Raw genomic sequence first — 12,430 nt, 5'->3', positions numbered from 1 at the left:
ATTTTACTGGCAGACGGGCCTCCAGGAAGTGTGCTGGGCTTTGAAACCAATTTTTGTGGTGGCCAAATAGTGATATTTCAACTCTGGAGTCCATCACATACAGTTTAATTCCTATCAATCAACTGATTGATAATTTAACTAGACTAAACTAGATTTCCATAGTGGCTTGATCCAAATTATTGAATGTCTCAGTTTATTAGTCACTGCAGCATTTCTGAGCCGTCCATCTCTGCTTCTCCTCATGGTTTTTACATCTTTTTGTTCCCTCAGTGAGTCCCGTCAGATGACTCAGCTTCTCCCTCTGAGAGCAGTTCATTAGACCTCTTCTCTGTCCACTTCACACATTTAATGTGACACTGATCCAGTTCTAGAGGAGAGAGAGTGAACATTAATGTTGTGTTTGTCTCGTTGCCTCTGACCTAAGCTGCTGCAGTTGTCAGGTGTTTGGGTTTAGTATAGTGAAGCGGGCAGGTTTGTGTCATATGCTGACTACAATAACAGAGGCCGCTGCAGAATGACTGCGATATAGGAGGAAAAAAGCAGTTCATAATAAAAATACAAACAAAATAAATATGTTAACAAAAATCGGGAAGTGTTTTACTGGTTGCATAACTGTTCCCTCTGTAGTCATTTAACACTTGTGGGCCACACCAGCAACACTGCCAACACTGTGACATAAAAAATGGTTGAGCAGCAGCGGAGAGTTACTGTACTTCAGTAAGGCTGAGAGGGAGAGTGATAAAACAGTATTGGCTGCTGTGTTATATGTTTTTGATCAGGATTAAACTTTTTCTCTCTCTCTCTCTCTCTCTGTGTGTGTGTGTGTGTGTGTGTGTGTGTGTGTGTGTGTGTGTGTGTGTGTGTGTGTGTGTGTGTGTGTGTGTGTGTGTGTGTGTGTGTGTAGGCGGGCACAGTGAGGGACTCCATGGCCAAGTCGCTGTACAGCGCGCTATTTGACTGGATTGTATTCAGGACCAATCATGCTCTGCTAAACAACAAGGACCTGGAAGACACTTCAAAGGTAGGAATGAAAACACACACATACTTAAAGACATCAGGCTCGCACAAATGTTTCTCCAAACTAAAAGAAAGCAGTAACATAAACATTTGCTTCCTCTTGATTGTTACAAAAATGTATGTAATGGTTCAATTCAACAATAACAGTGTACACAGGCAACTTTTTTTTTCTATTTTGTGCTTACTAATCTCTATTTTCCTGCCTTTTACCCGGAAATGGATCTGAGAGTGACATCTTCAAGCATGCCTGATTTCTTGGAGTGAGTTAGGAGTGAGGAGCATGGATGCACAGGTGTATCTTTTGTGGAAACCTGACGGCACCTGTGATATATTAAAAAGGCATGACTCACAGCTGAGGATGCAGCTGTGCTTCACAGCCTAAAGAAACAATTACACACTTTAAAACTACATATAAAGCCGGGCCCAGACTACACAATGTTTTTGTCTGTTATAATACTCACGGTGTCACATTAGGTGATTATACAGTCATAAATCTTACCATGACTTGGCCAAGTGACATGACAAACAAAGCTCACCATCGTCACAGTTCCACCTGCTGCACAACAACATCTTTATCTTTAACTTCTCTACTCTTTTGCTTTACTATGTTCACAGTTGAAGAGCACTCTGTGCTTCCACTGTTCAAAGTCACAAACGTTAGGAGACTTGTCGTGGAAGTTAAAAATTGTCACATGGCAGTTGAGACACTGTAAGGTGTGCAAGACATGGTGTCAGTTGTCATCCGATATGACATACTGCAGGTAATGTAACGACAAATTGACAGAGCCATCACCTATTATCGTTCCTGATCTGAGCCAAAGCCCTACGATGGTACCGGGGTGATACTGTGAAGTCTGAACCAGGGATAGCAAAACAAAAATACCAATATAAAGTATATCAATACCATATAATTTTGTCCTTAAAAGCTGTTGGGGTGTTCAGTAGCTCACCTGGTAGAGTGGGCTTCACATGTACAAATGCTGTGTCTTTATTGCAGCGGGGACAGGTCCTGTGGCCCTTTGCTGCCTTTCATCCCCTCTCTCTCCCCCTTTCACACTACATCTGTCCCATCAAATAAAAGCAAAAAACCCCACAAAATAATCTCCAAAAAAAGCTTCTTTTGATGGGTTATAAAACCATTTTTAAGATAGGTTTGGTTGCAGTTTCAGTAATTTCATACTAAATTAAAAATTCTGTCATAAACAAATTAATCATTTACACACTGCATACTTTTTGGGCTTTGCAGTTGCGGTTGTTTTCATGGTGCCATGCGATATAAATGTCCAATATTAGAATGGTAAAGTACACAAGAGTATTTATAGTGACAGTGCTGTTATGTAATGTCATTTGCAGTTTGTGTTTTACTGCCAGAAGGCAGTTTTCCACAGTGTTGGACAATGAAATTCAGTTGTGTTCTATTTTAGTGTTGTGACAGTTTAACATTCATATAAAAGGCATTGAGGGGTTTTTATTTCAGGGTTTCCTTCTCGAACAAAGACAGCAAATTTAACCACACTTTAACCACATGTTAAAGTCAAACCGACACCAATTGACTTTAATGAAACAGCTTGCTGAACTGCACTTCCAGGTAAAAATATTCTTTAAGATGAGCTCACAGATGAGAAAAAAAGACATCCTGTGTGAATACAACTTAACACTATTATTTGCTGACCTTTGCATTTCTAATTATGTCAAGTCAAAAAATATACTTTGAAAAAAGTCTATAAAGCCATGGACGAGTTTTTTCTTCGAATTTATTTTTTTTAATGAACTCTTAGTTTCCTACAATCAAAAGGGCAGAGCTCAATTGCGTCCTGTAATTGTAATTATGTCCCGAATAACAGAATAAATACATGTGAACACTCATCAAAGAATGAAAAAAACCAGAGTAGATCAGTAGATGTAAAACGTGCTGTAGCGATACAAACAGCTTGTACTTTATAGCTGCTGTAAAGGAAGGTAAGCATTTGAAAAATCTATACTTTTGGAAATAATATTTTGCAAAACATCAAGTTATACAGAAATTCTGCGTTCTTCTCTTTAAAAAAAATCCCAATTTATCTTTTTAGCCAAAAGCCCACCAAGCAGTGGCGCAGTGTGCCCTGTGGTGGGCTGGCATGTAATGTCTATGAAAAGCTGATGCTGAGTGACGCTGAGCTCAGTGAGCTGCAACAGTTTGTACCGCAAAGTGTGGCCAAACTAACTACAAATTTCTTCCCGCCTGAAACATGAGAACACGTCTCCGGACTTTAGAAAAATGTTACTATAGCGGCAAAAAACACTTAAGATAAATATCTGGAACAAGCAGGGTGCCCTCTGAGAACCAATCATGAAAGTCTTTCAAAAATTTTGAAAAAAATTTTGAAAAATGTTTACCTCCTATATCAACATCTCTCTGTCTTATTCATGTCTTCCCTTTTGTTCTATTTGTCCTTCTTCACCCTCTTTTGTCTGACTCATGCTCACCATCCCGCTGCTGTCTGTCAGTCACACCTGCCGGTCTGTGCGTCAGGCAAGACTCGATTCCCTCCTTTGTGGCTTCCTCTATTCCCAGAGGCAGGGAGTGGTGTGATATGAAAATTACACTGTTTGTGTGTGTGTGTGTGAGTGTATGTGTGTGTGTGTGTGTGTGTGTGTGTGTGTGTGTGTGTGTGTGTGTGTGCGTGCGTGCGTGTGTGTTGGAGTGGCAGCTGGCAAGTCAAACCCTGTGGGGGCATCTAAAGGATTAGGAAACAGATCAGTGTGTGTGTGTGTGTGTGTGTGTGTGTGTGTGTGTGTGTGTGTGCGTGCGTGCGTGCGTGCGTGCGTGCGTGCGTGCGTGCGTGCGTGCGTGCGTGCGTGCGTGCGTGCGCGTGTGTGTGTGCATGCTTGTGTGCCAAGAACATTTGGGCAGATGGCATCAAGTTCCCTTCAGCTCAGTTTACCCCCTGTGGTCCTCTGTGTGGACCAGTGTGTGTATGTTTTTGTGTGCCTCCCTTGGCACTGACATCATCTGTGTGTGTGTGTGTGTGTGTGTGTGTGTGTGTGTGTGTGTGTGCCTCCCTTGGCCCTGACATCATCAGTGTGCGTGTTCGCTCTCCCTCGGTGCTTTCAGGGGGTCGATGAGGTTGCACTTTCCGTCAAGGTCATGGTTCTTATGTACAGATAACAGTTTATATACACAGCTCATGTATGTTTTTGCTTTAAAACCGTCCTTCAGAGGGAAATAAAACACTGCTTATTAAATTAGATTAAATTGGAAACAGCTTTTGCAGTCCATTTCATAATTAAAGGCTTTCTTTGAGTGGACGCCTCCTTCAGATGATGCATCTTCATGATATATGATGGCATGAATCTCTCTGACATGCAGGGAGCAACTGGGTCATTGGGGCTTTAAAGAATGAGATATAAAGAGAAACACAATAAATAATATCTCTAAATAATAAACAATCATATATTTTAAGAGATGTTTACAGTTGTTTTTTAAATGCTATTTTTATGAATGTGTAAAATGTAGAAATAAACTGAGCTCTCTGTGTTTTTTTTCACCAGATCCTGTCAATAGGAGTCCTGGACATCTTTGGTTTTGAGGATTATGAGAACAACAGTTTTGAACAGTTCTGCATAAACTTCGCCAACGAACGACTGCAACACTACTTCAACCAGCACATCTTCAAATTAGAACAGGTACAGTTTTATTATCTATCTGTCTCACTCTCCGCTCCTCTTTCTCCCTTCTCTGTGCCATTTCAGTCACTTGTTACCATCAACACAATTATTATTGTTGCAGCTACTGTTAACACGTCTTGGCATTTTGTGTTTTACCGCCTCTATGACGACGTTACCTACCAAACATTCATACGTGATCTGCTACGGTCTGTCTTGGTATTGTAATGACGTCAGTTTATGCACTGGCGTCACATTATTGTGGCTTTTACATATTCTTCAACATTGCTTTTATGCTTTTTATTGATTTAAATTATGGAGTGAAGAATAGGTCCTCCTGACTGAGTCTGCATTTACGTCAAACTGTGGAGAATAGATGACTTCCTGTTCAGTGGAGAGCTCTGAGTGCAGCACAATACGGTTTAACACAGTGCAAGAGAGGAGCTGCTTTTGTAATGCTGTCCCAGGTCTCTGAGGTGTTTTTCACACATCTTCGGTGTTTAGTCTGATCTGTAGCTTTACTTTGCTGAACACACTTTCAATAAATGCCAAAGACAGGAGTTAACCTTCAAGGATTTTACTGGAGGCAAGAGCACACAAACAGACAAACAGCAGACAAAAAAGTGTGGTAATTTACAAACAGAGAAAAATTAGATGCAATAGTTTGACCAAAAGTATTCCAATAAATAAGTTACAAATGGACATTTTAACCCAAATTAGGCCTCTAAAAATTTGAAAAGGAAAACAAAAATCTCTCTTTTACCAAAACAACTGATAAATATGCAGTCAGGGACTAGAAATCAATTCCTTTCCTTTTCACATTCCTTTGTTTTCATGGGTCACTAGACAAAAAGGCTGCAAATTGCTGAGCTAGTTTACCAGCACTAAGTGCAACCACATGGTAAAAAGTGAAAGAGTCTAAGCATATTTCTATAATAGATTTGCTTGGAGCAAAAATAAAATTGGCACAGAAACAGAAAGGATGGTTCTGTTGTATTTGAACAAACCGATTTAACCAGCTCCCCCTCAAAGCATTTCTAACCTAGCTGTACTTCTATAGAAAAAACAGGTCCAGTGTGTTCCAGGCATTATTTTGTGTTTTACAGTTGAAAATATAAGATAAGAAAATCCTTTATTGATCCCCAGAGGAGAAATTCAAGTTTTGCAGCAGTACAAGGGTACGTACAAGGGTAAAAGTTGCATGCATGAAAAAATAAATATTAAAGTGCAGAAAATAAATACATTGTAATGTTATGAAATACCTACTCTGCCCCTCAAGCAACCTAATTTGACGACATGCAGCATTTTCAGAATGCACTGCAAATACCACAAAAGAATTAGAAAACCTGCTAAAATACATTACAAACATAACATATTAAGAAAGCCACAACCACAACATGTTAAAAAAATGCACTACAAAATGTAAGTGTTTTTTACTGTGGTCAGGTCAGCCTCTACTCCAAAAAACAATGCTCGCACTAGCCGCCACCTTATTTAGTGGTTTGTGTATATGATAGCCATTACGATAAGAACACTTCAAAATAAAAGCTCCATGCTGGTTATTCACATTGATTCAACAAGTCAGTCAGTCTGTCATATTTAAATGATTAAGTAAATACATAAAGAAACAAAGATATGAACACAGTGCGTTTGCCCCTGTCGGCCACTGTATGATTTACTCGCTGTTCAATTTCTGATTTAATCTGATGCCTTCTGACATTTAATACCTGTTGATTAATAATTTTCTTAACCCTCAATAAGACTCTGGCATCTTTATTCTGAGGGGCTAGCCCTATAATGTTGGCTAATAGTAGCTATGGGTATAAGAATTATACACTTTTCAGTAGCAAACTGGTCATGTGCGGAAATGCAAGCTAGTGTTGTGGTGTTTTAGTTTTACCTTCAGTCATTTCATTTTGTGGCTGTTGATAAAATGTAGCTGAAAGAGGGAAAAAAACACTTTATAAATCTCAATTCTGTATTCTGTAGCTCAGTGGCACCTGACTGAAATCAATAGACCTTTTACTGGTGAAACTAGTCTGCAAGTTTTATATCCCCTTGTCCTGTATAATCGCTTTGAGCCGGATAGCCACGTTCCCCCCGACATTACAGTAAAGCAGCTGTAATTATGTAGCTAGGTTAAGTTAGCGCACACATCCATTAAATTAGAAAGGTCAGAGGAAAAGTGCTGAATGACCAGAAGAGGCTGACAGGCTCGTTCAGAGTCGGGCAGAGCCGCGTGTTCCCTGACCGCTAATGCCTGCTAACACTGCCAACACTTTTTGTACATTGTCTCTGTCTGTGTTTGATTTGTTTATTTTTATTTACTCTTTTTTTCCCCTCTGAATAGCCTCACTCTCTTTTTTTTCTTTTCCGGTGTTATTTCATCACTGTTTGTCCGCGCTGCAACTGCCGTCATCAGCTTCATGACCACCCTCTCTCTCTCCCACTCAAAAGGACCATTACTAAACCACTAATCCCTGACCAGCTATATTATGTATTCATTATGCTCATTTATTCAGATACCCACTGCCAAACCACTCAATATTCAGTGTGCATGTTTTATTTATTTCCCCAAATCATATCCACAGAAGAAGAGAGAGCACAGTTAGAAGGAAAGAAAAAAAACGGAGAGAGAGACACATTTTGGGGAGATAATTAGTCTCAATCAGTTGGACTGTGTCACAGAAGCTGTCGGCTATCGTCTCCCTCGAACTAAGCCCTGATTGGTTGTGGCAACCTGGCAGGCGGGCCCATCGCTGAGGGCTGAATGAGGAGAGGAAAAAAAGAACAGTGTTTCAGAAAACGAGCGCAATAATGTCCCTTCACCCTCAATGAAGATCACAGACTGCCGATGCATTAATGGTTCTGTTATCTGTTTCTGACAGTTAGCCCTCAGGGTCTACACACACACACACACACACACACACACACACACACACTCACACTCACACTCACACATTGCAGGATGTAACATGTACTAACAAACAGGTTGTGTTACTGTGAATTAAAAATTGACGGATAGGCACTCTGAGGCTTTAATCTTACATCTAGATTTTCTGATGCTTAAGCTCACACAAGAACAATATATTTAATAATAATAATAATACATTTGATTTATGAGTGCTAATAACTAATAATGTGTTAAAAACTTTTAAATATAGAGAAGAACTAGCATTCCTGCTATAATAAATCTTTAAGGCAGACAAATGCTATATGTATGTATTATTCATACGTAAAAATATATAAATTGAATTACAGTATTCCTATTTTAATCAACCAATGTTGATTACAGGAATAAATACCCATTAAAAAATCATATAAAAATAAAATATAACCATATTCCACGAAAAAAACTTTTAAAAAAGGGAAGGGGTTTTAAAGAACGATTCTAGCATAAAACAGCATAAAAGCTATATTGATTTGTGACTGACAGTCTCCCTTGAACCAATGCAATTAGAACTGTAAATAAACAAAGCATCTCGCTCCCAACTCTTGACATGCTTGGTCTATCTACTACTTATCTACTATCTTTCAAACTATGACTCTCTGGGGACACCTTTCCATCAGTTTGGACAATTAAGCCGGACACAGGTTCTGTATGTGTCTCCTGCACGACCTGATATGAAAGCAGCCCTGATACGCGCGGCCACATGCCTCCTGTTCTGGGTCAGTTGTAAACTTTTATACAATGTACATGCTGATATTATTAATATAGGATGTCAGCTATAGGTTGGTATATATGGATGAATAAATTAAACATTTCAACCTCAGCTGGAGTTCGATTGTCCACTGTAACACTTTTGACCGCAGCAGTATTTTCTTTCCATTTTTCCAACTTCCTGTGATGACACTTTTCAGACTGCCAATTGGGACCAGTTGGTTAAATTGTACCTGAGATGTCAGCGTTTTCATTTCTGTCTCAGAGGACTTTTCTCCTCTAGACCTTTCATGCTGTAAACTCTGTGGCCGAGGCCTCTAAACCCAGAATATATTAAATAATAGAATGTATTATTATCTTGAATATAAAACATATTATTAGATTAAAGGGAGTTTATTGGCTAGAAACCAGGTGATACAGACTTTAATAAATGTCATATTAGTTCTGTAACTTGTTTAATTCTTGTGTTGTCAGTCATTCTGTGACAGCAGGTGCTCCTCGATGGCTATCTCTGTTTTGATTGAGCCTTTTACTTCAAGGTGTTTTTTGTTTTTTCTTGTGTTATGTTCAACTAGCAGGTGTCAAAGTGCTGCTGAGACGCCTACCCTCATGGGACGGTGCCCAATAGTTCACGTTTATTATCCTTTAATCAGAGGGGTCCTCCAAACCTTTGGCTTTCTGCAGTTCTTGAGTTTATTTGACAGGACAACAGTTGAGATGGTGCCGAGCTCTGGGGCCCCTCTGAGGCTAGTTTGTGCAGCTTCCTAATGGAGGGTTTCTAGATCTTTGCTGATTTGTGTTTGTTTAAATAAAGTTGTGCAGTTCACGCCACGGGCCCCATCTAACCTCACTTTGACGTCACGAGGAGAGAAAGTACTCCACACCTCATCTGTTGCATCCTGTTAAGCCTTAAACTGCCGGCACTCATTTACGTTTAGAAGATAAAGAAACTTCTTGATTACATACACTCGCCAAACTTAAGAGTTATCAAGATGGTTTTGATTTTGTCATTTTTTAAATTTTTTTATCGCTAAATTATTACTATTTTAAATGTAAATGCACTTATTTAAGACAAGATCATGGCTTTTGTTTTTAAAAAAAATATTGATGAAGTTTCTAGATTTCTCCTACAGCTTGCTAACAAATCCCTTTACCAGAGATGCTAATAACGATACAAGTTTTTAGTTGACTGAAGCAGAAATATGAAAACTGGCATTACAGGAATCCTCTGTGCAAATATTGTCTTTGCTATAATTATCTTCCCCACAGTAACAGCACATGCATTTCTTCATTTGGTGCCTGGGTTAATACTGCTGTATGCTTTGAAAGTACAATGTCAGCACTACTTTTTATGATTCAGTCACACTTGTTCTAATCAACATGTTTAACAAGTAAATACAAATGTTAAAAAGCATTCATGATTTTTTTTTTTTTATAAATTTAATTTCAGGCTTAGCGAAGAGCACATTATGACTCATTTAGGACTCAAGGATCAGGGACTAGATTCGGGACTTGCCTTTTTGACTTGAGATTTGACTTTTTGACTTGCAAAACACGGACTTGGACCTACCTCTGGCAGCATCTGATGATCTGATAAAGACCAAATCAGTCAAACTGCACAAGCATTAACCACTGCTTTCTTTTTGTTCGTCACTCTGACTTTGAAAGGTGATTTTCCATCAGGGGGATTTTCCTCTTCTCCTTCCTCTGGGCTTCACTCCCCTCCAACCAATCAGTAGGTCTTATCAGCAGCATGTGTGTTTACCTTGGGAACGGCAGCCAAAGCTAATAGGACCACACCAACCATAACCCTCAGTGAGACGGAGGACGGCGTGTGTGTTTACACTAAACATGCCAATTGGTGCTTGATTTCTGTTCTATGTGAAGACGCTATATCAAAGCAAGAAAACACACGACACGCCTTAGGCAAACATGATATCATGTTTAACTCGTGAGATATCTGCAGAGGAATAAAAAACAGGTTTACCATCATCTGATAGAAGAGGAGACTTCTTGCTGCCTACTGTTGCTGACTTCCTATACTGCTTGTATATGCACTGCAAGCTACTATTATAGGGATGCAACATTTGTTGTAATGAAAGAGCTGTTACTTTAGCAAGTTAGTTGAGCTATCCACCAGCACCTAACTGTCCAACAGAAAAGAAAGCCATCTCAGAGTTGCTCTTCATCCTCATAAAATCCCTCAATGCTCACCAGCAAAAGTGGTCCGTGAAAGCTAACCCCCGACTCACTCTGATTTTAGAATCATAGACTCTATGAAAATAATGGATGTAGCCACCATGATATCACCCGTTGGTTTGGACTACAATTTTGAAGACAACTTAGCTTTTGGGATTTTGATGTGAGCGAGGGGTGGATCTAACTCATAGATTGTAGTGATGCCTCACAGACAGCCTGCCACTTAAGCGACCCCCAGACAGATGTCATGATTTTTGAAATTCCTTATAGAGACCAACAACTGTTTTTGTACCAGGCTGTAAACATGTTTACTTCTGCTGTTAAGTTTGGTATTTTAACATGAAGGTCTTGGCACCAGCCTCAAGTGGCCATTTGAGGAACTATAGTTTTTGGCACTTCTGCTTTGGATTTAATTTTAGCCCCAGAAGTTGCTGCTTGTTTGGAACAAGCTTTGTCCACTTGGCATTTTGCATTGCTATATTTGCATTTTCCCAGCCTGTTCTCGTTCCCAGGGCTTCAAACCCTGTCACACCTCTTGGCGTGTAATATTGATGCTTAAGGCAGTCTTCAACTTCTTTATGAGAGGCCCATCGACTAACTCGACAGTAGTTGATGCTGAGAGCAACTGATGTAGCATAAAGAGCAAGAAATCCAAGGATCAAAGAAAACTGGACTTCAGCTGGTAGACCACAGTTTGTGACCCGTGTGACAAGGTCAGTGTTGTTAAAAGGTAAAGTTAAGCAATTTACGTAGGGCCATCGTGCACTGACATCATGCACATGATTTTTTGCATCATGTTATGCACTTATTTTATCCCAAAACATATTCTTTTTTCTAATCTCAACCAAGTAGTTTTGTTGCCTGAATCTACTGTTTCACAACATTAACATGTTACGTGTTTCAGCTCTGTTGACTTCATGTCTCAATAAGATGCAGAGGGAGCATGACAAGTGATCAGATAACTAACAACCTGGCATGAGAACATGTTGTTTCTCGCTGCTGTGTCTACAGTTTTTGTATCTTCCTTTTGGATGCCTGCTGCTAACTGCTACACACAAAATAATATACATCCAAATGCAGCAAAAAATAAGAAATAAAATACAGGCAGAGGGCAGAGGCTCTGCAAAAATATACACCACCACACACTTCCAGTGGGTCATAAGTGATCACTGAGAGGGATTACTTCTGTATGAGTCTATACATGTTTTTCTTTTGAGGAAAATCCAATATATCTTTAAGTCCTCATAGGTCAGGAAAGCAAAGTTTGTGCTTTGATGCAGATTTTCTGCACACTTATTGAGATCAGTCCAGCTGATTCCTTGACATTGTTTGTGTGAGTCATGCTGGCTCACAGAGTCCAACTCTTTCTAGCCAGACCACTTAAAGCAAAACCTACTTACGGCGCATGTTTAATGAGAACACAATGAGCTTGTCCTCTTCTTTCATCCGTGTCTCTGTCAGTGTCAAGCCTTTTTCTCTCTCTGTGCTTTTAAGAGAACTCGCTCCAGCTCTCATAATTGCACTGCTGTTCCTCCTGTCTGCTCAATAAAAACAGTCCGCTGTCATAACAAGAGAGAAGGTCGCTGTGGGAGGGAGACTTACAAAGAAAGAGGAAACAGAGAGATACTGTAACAACACAAACACACTCACGGCCTCCCTCACCTTTTACATCTCAACACAATTCAGGCCTGCTTAAAAGCTGCGCTGCGTTACCCAGCGGAGAACAGACACAGAGCTGGCTCGCAGACCAAGGGATGGCCACAAATTGACCACAACAGAACTCCCTGCTTTCTTCAGCACAGCAGGAAGTTTTCAGGCGTTTATTGCTCACAGATTCGTTTTGGTTTGAGATTTTTTTACATCTGTGTCTGTGTCCTAGTATTTTTTTTCCAAACATGAGAAAACCCA

The 12,430-nt window shown here is 39.8% G+C and overlaps 1 protein-coding gene across 11 annotated transcripts in view; it reads left to right on the top strand.

Annotated features, from left to right (window-relative positions):
• LOC121949825 (unconventional myosin-IXAb-like) overlaps window positions 1-12,430 on the top strand; it is a 166,908-nt gene that overhangs the window by 111,061 nt on the left and 43,417 nt on the right. For all 11 annotated transcript variants that reach the window (XM_088080263.1, XM_088080260.1, XM_088080266.1 and 8 more), the window contains 2 exons: window positions 905-1,021; window positions 4,549-4,683. In XM_088080263.1, the coding sequence (XP_087936389.1) occupies window positions 905-1,021; window positions 4,549-4,683 (252 nt within the window). The remainder of the gene's footprint in view (window positions 1-904; window positions 1,022-4,548; window positions 4,684-12,430) is intronic.

The sequence above is a fragment of the Plectropomus leopardus genome, chromosome 7, assembly GCF_026936395.1.
Source record: "Plectropomus leopardus strain MGB_pleo_1.0 chromosome 7, ASM2693639v1, whole genome shotgun sequence".
NCBI lineage: Eukaryota > Metazoa > Chordata > Actinopteri > Perciformes > Serranidae > Plectropomus > Plectropomus leopardus.
Note: the sequence above shows the minus strand (reverse complement) of the source record. Positions and strands in the feature narration are given on the sequence as shown.